Genomic DNA, 19487 nt, shown 5'->3' with positions numbered 1-19487 from the left:
CAGAAAAGAAGGGAGGGTGGCTAACTTGGTGCACCCATCTGCACCCACATACTCCCCCATCTCTCCTACATTCCTAGCCATCCTGCCATGATTAATATACCACAGGTCACAGACTTATGGCTGCAATGCTTCTCCCAGGCACAGATGCATTCTACTGGGGTTTTCAAAGACACAGATATGCTATCAAAAGGCATCTCTAAATTTGCTATAGTGATTGCATTTCATAACTGGTGAAAAGTGGATAAAGAACGTAGCCTGGGAAGAGAGCCTCCCCCCTGCCATGTGCATCCTGACCACCACACATCCAAGTCCTCAGTGCTCATCATCGGACCTAAGTCCATGCTGCTTCCAGAAGCACTAAGTGTATTTTCAAGATATGTGGTAACTCCTCTCATTCACCGGTGAGATGCTGAGAGGCTCATGGGCAACAAAGATTGTTACAGGTTACAACACATGCTGAGAACATAGAGCCTTGAGTACCTGCCCCAGGGAACACGCCCCCTAGTCTACCTCGACATGCCTGGGACCTCCCTACGGGGCCACTGAGCACAAGCCCAGGAATGTTATATTATAAAAAATGCACTTCACAGAAAAGCCAAACCATGAAGTTACCATCACATTTCAAAACTAAAGAGCAGACTATTAACTTGCCAGATGGAGTTTCCATTGTGGCTCAGCAATAACAAACCCTCGACTAGGATTCATGAGAATGTGGGCCTCATTCAGTGGGTTCAGGACCTGGCATTTCCGTGAGCTGCAGTGTAGGTCGCAAACATGGCTCAGATGATGCGTTGCTGTGGCTGCAGTGTAGGCCAACAGCTGCAGCTCTGACTCAGCCCCTTGCCTGGGAACTTCCATATGCCTCAGGTGTGGTCCTAAAAAGACCAAAAGAAAAGAAAAAAGAAAAGGAAAATTAACCTGCCAGAGAAAACAGTCCACAGGAGCACCAGCTGGAATGAGGGCGGGTGGGGTGAGAGGAAGTGGAGCAGTTGTACTCGGGGTGGAAAGAATTTTGAAGTTGCATTAGAACACAAGGAATCTTATCAGTGAAAAGGCATGGCTATGGTTCATGCAAGGCAGCCAGGCAAGACGGACCTCAAGATACTTCTGAGCATCGATTTCTAACTAAATAAGATTTCTTTCCCTCCAGAGGCAGATCAGGCATATGCAAACAACTTTCAAATAGTATGTCTCAGAGTTAAGAAAAGGAGTTAACTAATGTGCTAGCTAACTCCATGGATCACTTATATACCAATCAGCAGTACAGAGAAAGTGTATAAAGTGAATCCATGGAGAGAGGGGTTTGACTGATAAGACAAAGATTCGTACAGCTTTTCAGGAACCACTATGAACAGGGAAGTACTCCTGTACCCTTCCTTACACCTCTCCATCCTGAGGCAAAAAGAAAACCACCAATCATCTGAAAATCAAATCCTGAACATGACATGACAGTTACCAGGATTAGTAAGGAACTTGAACTCACTTTCCAGTTTTTGGTTGGTTGGTTTGTTTGGGTTTGGGGATTTTTTTTGGGGGGGTGTCAGCTGCACCTGAGGCAGGCAGATGTTCCAGGGCCAGGGACTGGACATGTGCCACGGCAGTGACCTGAGCCACAGGAGTGGCAACTCACAATCTTTAATCCACTGAGCCACTAGAGAATTCCATCTTTCACAGGTCTGAGTTCATCTAATCATACCTGCCTCTCATCATATCATTTCTACCTTCCTGTCCTTTTCCTACACCCCCCCTTTGACTGTCATTGTACAATGCCTGAATTGTACAATGCTCTCAAATTCTCTTTAGAGGAAATGGCTTATGTGTAAATGTAACAAATGGGCAGATCTCTGTGAGCTAAAGCCTTGAACTTAATGCTCAGCCATGTGTACAGCGGCTGCTCTAGGAGACTAAGCAAGGGGCTTCAAATAATTAAAGAGCTGCTATCTTTTAATATCCTTATCTGGAAGATAAAAGTAGATTCAATAGGTAGAAGTTATAAGCAAGCAGATTTTAGCTCAACATGTTAAATCTCTTTAATTACAGAAATGTTTGCCTTGTCTAGTTTTGAATTCTCTGTCATTGGGCATGCTTAAAAGATCTGAGAATAATCCTATTAGGAGTATGATGGAGGGTGTACTAGCATTAGATAGGAAAGAGATGTCTACTTTTTTTTTAACGACCACACCCACAGCATATATAAGTTCTCTGGCCAAGGACTGAATCCAAGTTGCAACTGCAGCAATGCTAGGATCCTTTAACCCACTGTACAGGGCCAGGGTTTGAACATGCACCTCCACAGTAACCTGAGCCACTGCAGTCAAATTCTTAACCCACTGCATCACAGCAGGAACTTCCGAGACGTCTAATTCTAAGCAGCCTATGATTCTGTTAGGTAGGATAAGATAGTGTCTTGGACCTGGGTGATTCAAAACAGACTATTTATCAATTATCAAAAATGGGATGCCTGTGATCATCAAACAATGAAGACACAAGCAGATACCAGAGAAATGCTCTTCACCTCCCTATGACCTTTGCCCCATGCAAATAAGGCATGCTAGCCCAGAATCCAAACTGCTCCCCCCAGGGAGAACAAAACAAAGCAGTGGAGTTGGGACAGGAAATCAGTGGGCCTGAGGCAAGAGAATAGGAGTCCCCAAACAGGTCTGTGATACAGGAATATAAGGACTGACCAGGTGCAGCCAGGGCCAGTCCCTACCCCAAGGAGGCCTGCTCTCTCTGAGGTCCTAAATAAAACTTGCTGTACACTGCTACCTAACTCTTAATTCCGGATCAAGAGATCAAGATTGCAACCTTTGAGGCAACCAGCAGGAGCGTTTCTCGCTCAGGATGACAGAACTGAACAGCTCATTAAAGGAGCCCAGTCAGAGCTGTTGCACTCTTGTGTCGGTTCAAGAGGAAACTCCCTTTGACCCAGAACTGCTCCAGTCCTGAGCTGATCACGCCTGCCTGGGGAGATCACCTGCCTCCATCCCTGAGAGGAAAGACCATAGGGGCTCTATCCCAGCACCGCCACAGCACTTCCCAGCCTGCACCTCCAAATCCTTGTTATGTGTAGGCAAGGACCGAGAGAGAGATCGCACTAAGCAGAGGAACCTGACAATTCTGCAATAAATCATACTATATCAGTAATTTTTCCACACTTGAGATGCATATCCATATACACCCATGTGACGAGGTAGGTTAACAGATGAACTTTAGGGGAAAACAAGACAGGAGAGTTGCTCATCCCTGAGCCCAGAGCAGAAGGCAATTTTATCCCAGATTTGGATTAAAACACATCTTTAAATATATTTGAAGACTGAAAAAGAACTGGAAAAGATAAGAGATTGAAAGGCTAAAATCTAGTGGGCAGAGGAAGAAGTGCTGATATAGTAACTACACATGGATAGGACATGGGGCCTAACTCAATGATGGTTTATGGGTTTGTTTGTTTTTAAGCCTACTCTAAAGAGAAATTTAACATTCTGATATTTCTGTTCTGTGTAAGGAGGAGAAGAATCAAAGAAAAGTATCTCCTCCACCCCCGCCCATGTCTGCCTGGGCAGCTAAAGAGCTATAAAGAATGTTTATTCCAAACAGCTCCTATAGATAATGTCCTCCTTGACCAAAATGCCACAGGACTGGCAAAGATTTCTCAACAGATCAATGAGAGGCTTCTGAGAATGTGAACTCAAGACTGCTATTTCTCAAATTTAGCCTAGGTCTTTTGGAGCAAAGTTGGTGAGTCAAGAACATTGTAAGACTCACCCTTCCGACTGCTGTCTTACTGTACCAACACTTTCTGCCAAACTGTGTTATTATTCCATAGTGATGCTATCTTAGAAGTCTGCGGAGCCCTGTCATTGAAAAAGCTAAACATAACATACTGTTAACATATGGGAACCCAGGCTATTCCTGTTCTCTAGGCTCATGGGCCCTAACTGACCACAGCATTTTCTTAGCACTAAGAGGGCTGTTCTTACAATGTTGCTACTTTTGCGTTTCCTTCTTTAGAACCCTCTAAGTAAAAACAGAAGCAGAAGAAAGGAGCCATACAATTTACAGTAAAATCCAGGATCTGTTGAATGTGTGTAATCCTTGCAATTTACCCAGTGTGGTTTCCATTTCTAGAGAAGATGATGAACAAAAATAACTATACTCAGGGTTTCCTGGTGGCCTAGTAGTTAAGGACTTGACACTGTCATTCCTATGCTCAGGTTTGACCCCTGGCCTGGGAACTTCCACACGCTCTGGGGGTGGGGTGGGGAGGTATCTAAAAAAAACTACATGTATCATCGATGTTTTCCATTGAGACATTTCACATGGTCCCATTCCCCAAATCACAAAGGTTGCCGTCACTCTGCCACACGTCACCAATGATATATGCACCCCAAATTAAAGAAGAGCTGCTTAAGAAAGCAATTCACACCTACATGAGGAGTGCTGGGAGTGAAAGGTATAAAGTAAGACCGTGGAAATTTATATAGGCTCAATATTAATTAGATAGGGGAAGATCATATTTTAAAATAAAGAAACCTGGCGGACACCACCTTCACCAGGTGACCAAAGTTAAAACCATCAGTATGGAGTTCCCATCATGGCACAGTGGTTAACAAATCCAACTAGGAACCATGAGGTTGAGGGTTCGATCCCTGCCCTTGCTCAGTGGGTCGCAGACACGGCTCAGATCCTGCGTTGCTGTGGCTCTGGCGTAGGCCAGCAGCTACAGCTCCGATTGGACCCCTAGCCTGGGAACCTCCATATGCCGAAGGAGTGGCCCAAGAAATGGCAAAAAGACAAAAAAATAAATTAATTAATTAATTAATTAATTTTAAAAAACCCCATCAGTATGAAACAAATCAAGGTCACGGGCCCCTGCCAATCTGACACACAGCACTTCTCTGGTGTTCTTGCCAAACATGAGTCTTATCATGAAGAAACAAGCCAACCCAACTTGAGAAAGATTATACAAAATAACTTGCCAGAACACCATAAAAAAGTTCTAGATCACCCAAGAAAAGGGAAGGAAAGGAAAGGAGAGGGGAGAGGAGGGGAGGGGAGGGAAGAAAGAAAAGAAAGGAAAGAAAAGGACAAATGGAAGTATGACAGAGTATACCAAAGAGGACTTGGGAAACATGACAACCAATGTGCTCCTGACCCAGAAAAGTGACAACTGGCAATAGTTCAATAAAATCTATAGATTAAATAAATGGATCAATGTTAATATCTAGCTTTTAACAAAATGTCGACCATTGTACTTCTGTCTTATGTAACAGAATGTTCTTGGTTTTAGTAAATACACAGTGAAGTATTTAGAGTTAAATTTTCAAAGCAAAACTTATATACATACCTCTGTGTGCATGTATATAAACAGAAGAGAGAGAAAAATGATCAAGTGTGATAAAATGTAAAATGTAAACAATCTGGGAAGTGAATATAGGGATTCTTCGTAAAGCTCTTGCCACTTCTCTGAAAATAAATTTTTTAGATTGAAAAGGAAAATTAACCTAAGTGGGTTTGAGCTTTTCAAGGAAGGAGCTGGAGAAAGAAGAATATAATAGACCCCTGTCTCTTTTGCTCCTCCTTCCCCAACCCTCAGAAGCATTGTAAGGTCTTGGGCTTCCCAGAAGCTACTGTGGGAGATTGCAGTGAGCCCCAAGTCTCCAGAGCAGACACTAGATGCTCAAGAAATGCCCAAGAGAAGGAATGATTGAAATTTAAGAAAGATCTGAAAGAAAGTGTGGGCAATCCCCAGTCTGGGGCCACTCCATATGCAAAGGTAGGCAAACACCTGGGCAAGAATGAGGAGCAGGCAGCATCAGAGTGAGGAGCAAAGCATGTCCTATGCTGGGATCGTCTTTATACTGAGGAGGAAGAGGAATTGAGCATGTGCCCTGGGGTGGCCTGAACCAGCCCTGTTCGTCTGGGCTGAGTGGGGAAGGACATACATGCCAGGTTCTATGCCTCTCAGCATCCAAGGTTGGGTCTAGCATGAGCTATCTGATAACATCAGGGATTGAAATAGCTCCATATCTGGTTCTGTTCTTATCTCCCAAGCCAATTATTCAAATTCACATTGACTATGCACAAGAGGTCTGAAATTACAATCATTTAAATGACCAAAGTTCGAAAAGTGTCAAAAAAGTTAGCAGATGAAAAACGTGACTTTGCTTCCAAGTCTTCACTAATTCAAGAATGTCCTAACAGACTGCTTTTCCAGCACCACTTAATTCTGAATAGAGATGAAGGGAAAAATATATGCATAATCCACAGGCTGCCCAAGTGTTCAGTATTAGGGGATGTTCCTAAAACCACAGAAAGTTGGGCCCTGTGACAAACATGCTTTTTCTAACCACCAAGATAAGGTTTCACAATTATGAACACCGTGTGATAATATTCCAGAAAAAAAATTAAACAAGGCAAACTGTGGCACGAAGTAACAGAGGGCAGGCCTCTAAGTTGCAAACCTGATTTGCATATGAATTCAAATAGGGACCTTTTTTGCTTTAATAAGGAATATAATTTTCTAGGAATCTCTAGGTGAGATTGCTATGCTCACTGGTAGAGACTTGTTGACCAATTTATTTGAAAATGAACTCATAAAATAAACCCAAATCATAATGAGGGGGAAAAAAAACCTTCCTCGTCAGGAAATAATAAAGAGCGAGCTCAGAGGAGCAGGGACAGGTTGGCTCAGCTGTCCTCTCTTCCTCTTTACCTGCCACATCTGGAAGGCCAAGCATCTCTCTGTCAAAGTCAATCCCCTCCTTGAATTTAATGACAACAGAAAGTTAACCGATCCTCAGAGTTTTCATTGCCAGTTATGAGTCTGGCGCAGAACCCTCTGGCTTTCTGTCTCCCATTTCAAAGCTGTTCCGCCTCTCCAAAATGGATTGGGAGCACTTGGACATGTCATAGTTCCTGCTAGGTTCTCCCAAGTGCATGTTTTCCGTACAACCCAAAAGGACTGGGGTCTAGACAGTGTGTAAGATCCCTGAGGAGCCCCCAAGAGGAGCAGCCCGCTTCTATGCCTTCTGTGCTCAGAATGCCTCCTGTCTCAGACACAGTCCTTAGGCTACCAATGGCATGGCTCTAGTAAGGCTGACTGAAATTGCAAGGATTCATGGTAACCTGGGGCCTGAACTAAGGGTTCTGGAAGAGACGCCTCTAAAGAACTCAAACAGAACCTGAGATCTGTGTGCAAATAGGTAGATGGTATGGTCTCCTTAACACTTCAAGAGCTCTGAGTCGACCCCTATCTGCCCCTCTCTCCCACCACACCCCTTCCATTTCTCCATGACAACTCCTACTTCTGAGACCCCTTGGCTCTTGTAAAAGTGGAATAAAAATGGCATTTCAATTAAAAAAAAAAAAGCCATTGCCCATTTTTGTCTTAAGAGGAAGCAAAGACACTGGGCCAAAGGATAGCATGACAGCTCTTGAAATGTAAGCCTTCACGCCAGTCACTGGTCACCAGTTCCCAGTGTGAGGTTACCCATGAAAAATGCAGAAGCTCTGTCTCTTGGTTCTTCTTACCTTTGGTTCCATTGAAATGAAACTGTGGGTTCCTCTGCTTGAGAGAACTGACCTTTTAATCGTCCTGCTGTGATAGAAGTGGTAGTAGTCCTTCAGGGCCCCGATCTGCAAAGATAGGAAGGAAAGAATAAAAGCGGGTTAATGTATGAAATACCTCCTGCTTTCCTGTTATTTCATTAAAGAACACAAAACAAAACAACAAAAGGTTCATAAATTATGCAGTTGCCTGCCATGCTTAAACGTTACTTGAACCTTGGTGATCACTTTTCAAAAGAAGGACACGTGATATGAAACGGAGTGTCCTTGAGGCAGTGACTGCGGAACTAAAGATTATAATGGGGCCGCTTAGCCTCTTCATATCTCCCTTATAATGTTTAATTTATATGCAGCATTTTAAGTAATTCTATATCAATCTATATCCAAATGTGGAAAAGAAAAAAAAAAATCAAATAGCTCTCTGGTTATAAAAACACATTGCATTTTGTTTGCTCAGGGAAATGTACAATGAAAGACCTTGTTAGATTATTTATATCATTAATTTGCAACAAGTCTTAAGCAGTTGATCATTTGCAAAGAAAACACTACTTAGTTTGTTTCCTGACTTCAGTTGACAGTATAAATACACAGCCCCAATTCATTTATTGCAAAACTAAAAGCAGAATGGCAATTTCTAAAACAAAACAAAAATCACACATCCTATCAGTTAAGCGCCTGTGTGAAAATAGCTCAACTGACTTTATCTTAACCATTTCTTTAACAAATGAGTCTTCTTATTTATATATCCCTTTCATTTGTTGAAAACAGGTCTGTTTAGGATAGCTATAAAAATAAATCCCAGTCCACTTTAGGAAAACTAACACACTCCTAAACAATCACATTCTTCCAAAAGATTATAAAACGTGGACAACATAATGGAAATTAAACCATATAATGAGCCAAGGCAGGAAAACTTGAGTCTCATCTAAGGTCACTCCCGCCCTCATATTCCAATTTCCCCCCACCCCTCTTTTTGTGGCTGCACCTGAGGCATATATGTAAGTTCCCAGGCTAGGGGTTGAATCTGAACTGCAGCTGCTGGTCTATGCCACAGCAACGCTAGATCCGTGTTGCATCTATGACCTACATTGCAGCTTGTGGCAACAATGGATCCTTAAGCCACTGAGCAAGGACAGAGATCAAACTCATATCCTCAAGGATGCTAATCAGGTTCTTAACACACTGAGCCACAACAGGAATTCCTCAAATTCCATTCTTTAACACTTGACTTGCATTAGGCAAATACATTTACGGGCTATTTCTTCAGAATACCATTGCTCTGCCCTAAAAGAACAACCACTGTCAGCATATTTTCCAATCGGGACAATTTATGTAGGTATGTATGTATGTATGTGTCTTTTAGGGCCACATCCGCGGCACATGGAGGTTCCCAGGCTAGGGGTCTAATCACAACTGTAGCCGCTGGCCACAAACCAATGCTCTGCCCTAAAAGAATGACCACAGTCAGAATATTTTCCAATCGAGACAATTTATTTATTTATTTGTCTTTTAGGGCCACATCCATGGCATATGGAGGTTCCCAGGCTGGGGGTCAAATGGGAACCATAGCCGCTGGCCTACGCCACAGTCACAGCAACTCGGGATCCGAGTCTGTGGCCACAGTCACAGCAACTCGGGATCTGAGTCTGTGACCTACACCACAGCTCATGGCAATACTGGATCCTTAACCCACTGAGTGAGGCCAGGGATCCAACCTGCATCCTCATGGATGCTAGACGGGTTTGCTAACCACTGAGCCACGATGGGAACTCCCCCAATCGGGACAATTTAAAAGTAGACCTGCTTAATTAAAAAAAATAAATAACTGACCTACCTTAATTTTTTCAGATAAAAGACTTCTTATTCCCATCTTTTCATCACCTTCTCAATCATCATCTTACCTTTCCAGTACGGATGATCAACCTAACCTAATTTCCATGTCATGTAAGAGTCATCTCCTCACTGGGACTTTGTGCTCTAACTAAATGTTTTTTATCTTCATTAAAATTGGGAGTTTAAAGTCTCTCATTTTCTGAGTCAAGTGGAAACTGTGCAGATATAAACAAAAGAGATCCCGGCTTCTGAAAACAAGTGGGAAAGGAGGAAATCCCAGCTGAAACCTCTAAGCTCAGGGATTCTGAACTCTGAAGCAGTAGAAAACAATGAGGAAAAGGACACAGGTGCCAGCCCCGGTCTCCACGAGTGTTTCATGGAGGGATTTACAGACTGATTTTAAAATTTCAGAGGACTAAAGGTAGAATTAAGGAGGCACTGTGTAATCCTTTATCAGAAAATCTGAAAATCCCATGAAGCTTATGGCTTTCATCTCCTGTGGCTTTTGTCAAGAATGCTCCTTGGGTAAATACCGTAGTTCTTGTGGAAAGGAACAGAGTATCTCTGAGGATGAACTTTACCAAGAACTTATCATCAATGTGAAAAACACCAGTGTGTTTATGATCATGTCCACTCAACTCTTATGGAAGCTCTTCAACTACAGGAAATGACTGAATTCAACTCATCTATTCAACTCACACGGAGGATGAATCCTTTGTGTCTTTGATGGTACAGACCAGAATCCTGTCCTAATGCAGTGTATACAGAGCTGGAACATGGAACCCTTGTCCTGACCCTTGTCCTTGCTCTGAGATCTTGAAAATAGCACTTAAACCTCTTTGGGCCTTGGTTCCCTCAACTGTGAAATAAGGACACAAGGAGGCACCGTGGACAGAGATTGGGTGTCAGAGTCAAATGGAGGATAATAGTGCTCATTAGTCTGGTTATAAGGATTGAATGTAGTAATAGGTACACTGCAAGGTCAAGTCACTGCCCACCATATTGCAAGTGGCAGAAGGTAATAAGTTTCCCTTTTAAATTTAAATTCTATCTTCTCTCACCTCCTATCCTCTAGATAATCCCTCACCTCTTTGTAGGTCAGGATTCCTCTTGGTCTACCCTGGTATCACCTCTTCACTTTCTATTTTCATTGGAAAAATCCAAAGGGTTGATGACATACTGTTGACCAGGATGTATGCACAAAGGTAGCTTGCACAGGATGGGTAAAACGCATGCCATGAGGCAAGTGGGGACCATTTGGTAACATTAACAAAATTGAACACAGTACTTAACCTTTAACCTAGACGTTCCACTTCCAAAAATTGATTCTACAGATAAAGTCACATGTGCAAGAATGGATGTCAGAGCAAACTTTGTAGAAGCCAAGGAATGCAAACCAATAGCTGCCATCAACAGGTGACTGATTCTATATGGACTGAAATGGATTCATCTCCAAGGCAGTGGGTAAATAAATAAGTAAAAACAGGTACAAAATAGGCATATACAAAGGCCCAATTTTTGTAGGAGAAAAGAATGTAGATTACATGTATGTTTACATTCACAAAATATTTCAGGAAGGAAATTCAAGAAACTGAAAGAGAGGTTTCTTTTCATTATTTACATGGATGCATTATTTTTTAATTAAACTAATTAAAAATAAAAATAACACAAACAAATAAGTGAAATGGCACACACACAAATCCTACCTCCTTTTCCAGGACCAAATATGCCTCCCCATTTCCATGGGGCTTTGGCCACATCTATTCAGGCCATTAACTCTCTTTGGCAGTAAAATTAACCTCCATCTCTCAGGGCTTCTGTTTCCTCTATAGGGTATGGAATGGTGTTCATCGATTGGCTGGTGCCTTAACTAATGAAGGCCTGCCATGTGACAAGCATCTTGCTGCTCTTCTGCATATTGCTATTTAACTTCATATAACTCCCCAAGGCCTTTAAGAGAAATAGCTTTACTCCATTCAACAAGAGACGCTACTAAGGCACTGATAGTACCCAAATGTACACAGCTGGTATTGTGAGGCGCTAAAATGTACATCTTTGTTGAATGTCTAGCACTGGGGTGAATTTAGCAACACCTGATGGTACATCTCATGCATGGGCTCACAGACACATTCCAACATCCTCCTAGTGAGCCTTCCCATGCTGCAGAGCCAAGAAGCTAAACTCTACGCAGCGAGGGTTCTGAATGTGATTAAGGTCCTACCAATTAAAGGCAGACCACAGCCTTTAACGCCACTGAGGCATGTTCATTGACGTGTTTAGTGATAGCTGTGGCAAAGGTTTTAGTACATGGTGGCTAGCTTTCTGGGCCTTCATTTATATATCCTGATTTGTTAGTTGGCAAGAGATTTTAGAAGAGTAACAGGGGCAACATAGGGTAGCTTCATCAGCTTCTTACTTGAGGCAGAAGCAGCAGCTCCAGTGGTGGCCCATTCTGTGTGGTGGCTTTGGGGGCCCTTTCTGAAAGGTGGGCCTCCAGATTGATTCTCTGAGCTATTTAATAGTCAATACAGAATGCCTCCCAAGGTAGATCAAGCAATGGATTCAGTCATTGGCTCCCCTGAACAAGTCCAAACTGGGTATATCAGAACTTCTGAAAAAAGAGCTTTGTATTTACACACTCTTATGCAATTTAGAGATCCTCAAAGATGTGTACCTCTTGGGTCATGGTCCATGGGCACCACTGAGCCACAGGCTACTGATGACCCACAGTGTCTGTTGCAACATCCTGTTAAATGAGTATACTGGCTTTTGGGCTTCTTATAGCCATTTGCACCAACCTCCCTTCTCAAGTCTATTTTCTATACAGTAGCCAGAATAAGGTTATAAAATGGACATTTGGCTATGTCATTAGTCAGTCCCCTGCCTGAAATCCTCAAGCAGCTTCTCTTTGCTCTTAAAATAAGTAATACGTCATATTATTTAATAATTGAGTTTTAAAAGTAAATAATAATAATAATATCAACACTTACGCTGTGCCAGGAATTGTTCCACATGCTTTACCTAACTCATTGGATAAAGACCATTATCCTCCTCTGACCTGCAGGGCCTGCGTGACCCAGTGCAGCCTTCCTCTCTCACCCCACCGCAAGTCACACCTGCTCCAATTTTTTGAGCTTCAGCATGGACTGGCCTTCCTTCAGTTCCTGGACCATCACGCTTCTGTTCCCTCTCCCTTCAGCACCCTCCCCTATGGCCACACCCCCCCGCCCCACCTGGCTTCCTATTCCTCACCCTTCTGGTCTCACCTCCAGTAGGAAGTCTGCAAAATTCTCAGACCAGGTTGGCTTCCTTATTAGATCACTATATATATATATATATATATATATATATATATATATATACCTCTAGCTATATTCTGATGAGTACAATCATTTGTTTAACGTCTGGGTGCCCATAAGTTCCTATAAGTTCCAATGAGGCAGACACCAATCTGTTTGCCTACCACTTCGTTTTTAGCTCCTGGTACATGACTTGACACATAGCAAGTTCCCAGGGGAAAAAAAGACTGCTGAATGCATGATGTGAAAATAAGAATTCTTAAATTGCTAAAATCACATACATTAGAGTTATATGTTGTTCAAGATCTCTAGTGTGAGAATCGCAAAGTTATTAAATGAAGGTGAATTTCAGCAAAAAAAAAAAAAAAAAAAAGTTTTAATTCAACCTTCACCTCAGTACTAACTCTGCCAGGGTTATGATTCTGAAGGCTATAGGCTGAGATTTCCCTATACTTTATTTTTGGGCAAGACAATAGCTAAGGAGCAGTGTGCATCAGTTCAATTATTCTCCCTCATCCAAATAATATAATCTGTCATCTCTCAGAATTTTATATATGTTTATAATATTTACATATTTATATATATAAATATTTTAATATATATTTAAATATATTTTAAAGCATCTTTATGTCTCTCATCTATTAATATGAATGTCTCTAAGTGGTAAGAATTGTGTCTTATATTCTGTCAACAGCATGGCATATGCTGAGAGCATTTAAGAAACATTAAGAAGAAAAATGTCATAACATATTGGGAGTTACTCAAAAGAAAGGCAGTGTATGAAAACACAGCAGTAATATTATCTATAAGTAGGCATTCCATCTAGCTCCTCCGGGGTAATGTACCACAAAAGATGACTGTGTTTGCATGTTATGCAATAGCAACAAGGGCTAAAACAAGGAATAATACATAACAAACACTGGGACATGCTATAAAGAAATCAAGAACTAGAACAGTAGATGAAGTATAAGATCAATAGCAGATAGATTAAAGTTTGGAGTTCTCTTTTGGCTCTGTGGGTTAAGGATCCAGCATTGTCACTGTGGTGGCTTGGGCAGCTACTGGCCCAGGGACTTCCACATGCTGCAGGTATGGCCAAAAAAAAAAAAAAAAAGAAAGATCAAAGCTCAAGCCTTTCCTTAATACCACATAAAGGGAGGAGTCTAATTCCTTCCCTCTTGGCTCTCTTATGCTCCTCTCTGGACAGTCACACACTCTTCTCTGCCTAGCAACTCAATTCATATGTAACACTAAAATTTGATGAATTTCATCTCTCATTCCCAATTCTGTCAAGTGTTTGCGCTTTTTCTTCCTTAGTGGTAGCCCCTTATCCTCGCATCAAGAATTTTCCTATCATTACTTTTTCTCAAACCAAATTTTGTTCTTAGGAAGGGCTTTTTATAAACTCTTTCATACTAAGGTATAAATGACTAGTAAGACGTTTTTGTTCATCCATGGACAAGTGCATTTGATCAGAAAATTAAAACAGAAGCCAAGAGAGTCCACAGTGTTTATAAGTTCAAAAACAAAAACGACAACAACAAAACCCAATCACTGTCAAAAAAAAAAAAAATCTGTGGAGGATGTGGTTTGCTGGTTTTCTTCTTCTGGTAGCAGAAAAGAAATTTCCCAATGTCCCTAAATTCTTTTTTTTTTCCCTAAATTCTTATATCACAGGTGAGCTATTAACTTCTGAGCAGAGGGCTGGGAGCCAGAAGACCCAAATTTTACACTGGCTTTGACCCTTGCAGTTGCTCATAATGCATTCACCACTAACGGCCTCACCTGAGCTGGCAGCTAAAACGCCCAGCAGCATATAGTTTACAAATTCCTTACAGATATTTCCACAGGGTGACCAATCATACCATGTTTTTCCAGAGACACAGGACTTTTCAGTGCTTAAACTGGATCAGTCCCAGGCAAAGTGGAAGGGTCGGTTAACCTGGTTATGAAGCATCGAGGTCATGGGCCTTGAGGCCACCTCCATGTACCTGTCATCTCTCTCGAGCTGCTTGTCTGCCTTGTTGTCCCTGCTGCCCTCTCCAACTTAAAGATTTCACCAAATTCTGTACTCCTTTTTGAAAAGTCATCTACCTCCAGTCTACCAATGAATTTCATTTAATGGGCAAAAATTTGGACAGACATTCCACATAAGATATACAAATGGCCAATAAGCATATGAAAAGATGATCAAATGCAAATTAAAAAGCACTGTAACACTATACACATACCAAAAGGGCTAAACTTTAAAAGGCAGACACTATCAATTTTTAATGAGATTGTAGACCATCCAAACTCTCATACATTACTAGTGGGGGTGTTAAACGGTTCAACATCTTTAGAAAATCATTTGGTAATTTCTCATGAAACGCACATCCTCCTTATGACTCAGCCACTTCTAGTATTTACCCCCCAAAAAGTGAAAACCTATTTCTATGCAAAACTCATACACAAATGTTTACAGCAGCTTTCTTCATAACAGCCCCAAACTGGAAACAATGTAAATGTCCACCAATAGGTGAATGGATCAATAAATCACAGTCTATCTATAGAATGTCCAGCAACAAAAAGGAACAAAACTCTAGCGCATGCAACAAGCTGAATGAATGTCAAAACACAGTGCTGAGACAAAGTGCATATTGTATGATTCCACTGATAAGAAATTCGAGGACAGTTACTCCATTGCGACAGCCAACAGATCAGTGATAACCTTGGGAACACCTGGAGAAACTTAAGTTTGGGGAATAAGTATTCTGCATGATGACTAAGGTGGTGATGCTAGGTGCTGAGGCATGCTGAAACCAGCCCATCAGAGGCTTGCAAGATCCAAATGCATCTTTTCCCAACATCCTGTTCAGGGACATCACCTTGATGACTTGACATCAATGATGGAAATATTTACATATCAGGAACAATTGGCAAAGGCTATTCATTAGGGCTCCTTTTTTCCCTGAAGAGTCACTTGTTTAGTATTTATCAGTACACCACGGGGGCACATACCTTGGTCAATACTCATCCAATCTTACAGCTTACAAAAGGCTGCATTGAGGGGTATGTAAGTCATACCTCAGGGACAGTGATTTAACAAGTTCTCAAAAGTTATGTGTTCTCCACTACTGATTTCTGGTTCTCCTTGCCATGTGTAGAATGATTCAAAGATTGGGAAATGGAAGAACTCAGCGATCTGGGGATCAGATCTCCCCCCACCTTCTCAGGGGAGGTGGGGAGGAATCAAGTCACCAAGACCATTTTTCTTGCTGACCATCCTCTTTCCGACACCCATAGTTAAAGCTGGAAACTCCTGCTCTCTAAATTCCATTCAGACAGAAAGCCATAGAGGCAGCAGTTGGATATACTGTTTGCCCTTCATTAAAATGTTGATTGTGATACCTCCTTTGTACTTCCCTGTCATTATTTGCCTTCTGTGTTCAAGACTCCATAACATTCAAGGGAGAATCAGAAAGAAGGCGGCCACGATGCTTTCCCCAAAGTCACCAGAACATTCCAACTTTAGGCCATTCATTGTACCTGCTCTTCCTCCCCCCAAAATATTCTTCCAGAAATCTCTGACTCACATCCTCTCTGCTTTCAGGTGTTTGCTCAGATGCCCCCTTCTCAGGGAGGATTTCTCTGACCACCCAGTTTGAAACTGCATCCCCTCCAGCATACCCACTGCCCCTTCCCTGATTTATTTGTTCCCTTCACACTTATCACCACCAAACATATTATATGCTCTCTTTGTCCCATTTATTGTTGGTCTTTTCCTACTAGAATGTTAGCTCCACAGGGCAGGCATTTTTGTTTTATTCACTGCGGGGTTAGCCTTGGCTCCTATTAACAGTTCCAGGCATGCCCAATAAATGTTAGAATGAATGGCCTCTGCTCTTGTGAAAATCAAAGCAACAGTGAGCATGTCTCTACACCCTAGGGAAGGTTTCTTGCAAATCTCTTTATAACCCTTTCTGCGATAAAACATTAACCTATAATGTAACAACAGGCTTTATGCTTAATAAAAGCCAAATGAATGAATGATATGATCACATGAAAACATGCCCCCAAATTAAGAATTTACTACCAAAAACGACATAATCACCAATGTCTGCCTTTCTATTTCTTAGTTCCTTCTCTCATTACATCACAGTCAATGCCTTCTCAGAATCACTGAACAAAAGCGATATTTATAACAAGGCTGTCCAATTCATTAAATATTAAATTATAAGGCAAGTAAATGCAGAAATCTGATGAACTGCCAATATTTATGAAGTACAAACGAAGTGCCTGGCATTACTACACTGTGTCCTTACAAGAGTATCAAGTAGGGATGACGATTTCCATTTTATATGCAGGAAAGCAGTCACTTACCAAGTTTTAAGAACCTGCCTAGGGCTATACAGCCAGGAAAGGGCCAAGCCAAGGTTGATTCCAGACAGCCTGACTCTGGAGCAAGGGTTCTTGACTACTCTAAAACATGTTTAAAAGGAAAGGTTTCTAAGGATGAATTTAAAACAATAACCCAAAAGAGTGTGTTCTGAAGAGTTGTACACAGAGTGGATGTTCTCTGGGCTTGATTTCTTTTTGGCTTGATTTTTAGTGCCGCGCCTGCAGCATATACAAGTTCCCAGGCCAGGGGCAGAATTGGGAGGGGTAGCCGCCAGCCTACACCACAGCCACAGCAACACAGGATCAGAGCCACAACTCTGCGACCTATACCACAACTCACAGCAATGCCAGATCCTTAACTCACAGAGCAAGGCTGGAGATTGAACCCTTATCCTCATGGATACTAGTTGGGTTCGTAACCACTGGGCCAGGAATGGGAACTCCCTCTGGGGATATTTCTATCTATTTGAGCAGAGGCAAAAGTGAAAGTGTAGACAAGCAGCTTTGAGAGTAAGAGAGAGCCCATTCCCGTCCTCTGTGAGGGCAAGAAGCCTGTTCTCTAATTCCTGTTCTACCACTGACCCAAGGGAACTTAGTGTCTTCGTGTTGCTGAGAAAGTAACTTTAAGGCCCACTTTCACCTTGAAGTTCAAGGGGAATTCTAAGTTTAACAAGTACAATACCTGGCAAAGAACACTTTCTTTTTTTTTTTTTTTGGTCTTTTTTTGTCTTTTTCTTTTTTGTTGTTGTTGTTGTGGCAAAGAACACTTTCAATGCTACTGCACTGGGCCAGGGAATGCCACAAATGACATGAAAAATGTCTTCCTTAGACTTTAGTTTCAAATCAGTCACTCAGCTCTTCAGAGAATGGCACTGGAGTACCTGAATTCAGGGCAAAGGCACTACATTAATTTTTTTTAAAGTGGGATGCTCAAGGAGAGGTGTGTAATCTCTGATTTTTGAGCAACTTTCTATAATGTGACAGGCCCCTAAAAATGTTCATATCCTCATCACCAGAACCTATGACTATGCCACCCTATACGGAGAAAAGAACTTAGCAGCTGTTATTAAATTCAGGACTTTGAGATGGGGAGATTACCCTGGGCTATCTGGGTGGGCCCACTGAGATCATAAGGGTCCTTTCTAAGGAGGAGGTAGCAAAGTCAGAAGCGGAGGTCAGAGAGACAGGGAAGCCAAGATCAGAGCTGGGGAGGGGGAGGGGAGAAAGAGAAGGAAAAGAGAGACAGATCTGAAGATGCTCTGAAGATGAAGGGAGAAGCCACAAGCCAAGGAGTGCAGATGGCCTCTAGAAGCAGGGCAAGGGGATTCTCCTCTAGAATCTCTGGAAGGAATGCAACTCTGATGACACCTTCATTTTAGGTTAGGACTTCTGGCCTCCAGAACTGAAAGAGAATAAATTCATCTTGTTTTAAGCCGTTAAGTTTGTGACCATTTGCTTTAGCAGCAATAAAAAACAAACACAAGGAGTTCCCATAATGGCGCAGCAGAAATGAATCTGACTAGTGTCCCTGAGGATGAGGGTTCAATCCCTTGCCTCCATCAGTGGGTTAAGGATCCGGCATTGCCATGAGCTGTGGTAGAGGTCTCAGACACAGCTCAGATCACAGCATCTCGAGATGCTGTGGCTGTGATGTTGGCTGGCAGCTGCAGCTCTGATTCCACCCCTAGCCTGGGAACCTCCATATACCACCGGTGTAGCCCTAAAAAGGGAAGGAAGGAAGGAAGGAAGGAAGGAAGGAAAAAACAAATACAAAGCAGAACTAGTATGTCTGTCAGTGGACACCTGTGAGAAGCAAAGGAAATGAAATTAGATTATCTGTATTTGGAACCCATTTGTTCTTCACAATTTTCAGGACTCTGGCTATTCAGTTATCAATTTCTAAGGAGCTGTTCCAATATAATAGTGACTAGGACCAGCACAGCACTCCGCTCAGCAATTTCTTAGCATTCTCTTGCTTCATCCTCAAAACAAACTGAAAAGCAAGATAAAGCAAACTGCCCAAAAAACAAAAAACTAGTAAGGTGCTTGTGTGTTGGAAGCCAATGTGTAATTAATACTATGAATAACACTAGCCACCACTTACTTTCCTATATGATCTCCAATCTTTCTAACAACCTTGCAAAGGAAGGAGAATTATTCTTATTTTATGGAGAAGAAAACAGTCTAAAGCTGGGATAGGCTAAGTAACAGGCCGAAGTGAGGAAGTGAGTCTGACTCCAAAAATCTAAGCTTTTTCTAGTCGCAGCACTTTGATTTTTATTCAAATTTTTTTCAAAAGGTTTTCTATCACCACATGTGATTCAATATGCACACACAAATATGCCCACCCATCCCACCTCTTTGCCCTCAACCGGGGAGAGGCCTCATTATTTTATTCTAAAGCTA

At 42.0% G+C, this 19487-nt stretch overlaps 1 protein-coding gene across 2 annotated transcripts in view; it reads right to left on the bottom strand.

Moving 5' to 3' along the window:
- PCSK5 (proprotein convertase subtilisin/kexin type 5) overlaps positions 1-19487 on the bottom strand; it is a 457211-nt gene that overhangs the window by 406124 nt on the left and 31600 nt on the right. For both annotated transcript variants that reach the window (XM_047767789.1, XM_047767787.1), the window contains exon 2: positions 7534-7638. In XM_047767789.1, coding sequence (XP_047623745.1) covers positions 7534-7638 — 105 coding nt within the window. The remainder of the gene's footprint in view (positions 1-7533; positions 7639-19487) is intronic.

Source organism: Phacochoerus africanus, chromosome 2 (assembly GCF_016906955.1).
Source record: "Phacochoerus africanus isolate WHEZ1 chromosome 2, ROS_Pafr_v1, whole genome shotgun sequence".
NCBI classification, from domain to species: Eukaryota; Metazoa; Chordata; class Mammalia; order Artiodactyla; family Suidae; genus Phacochoerus; species Phacochoerus africanus.
Note: the sequence above shows the minus strand (reverse complement) of the source record. Positions and strands in the feature narration are given on the sequence as shown.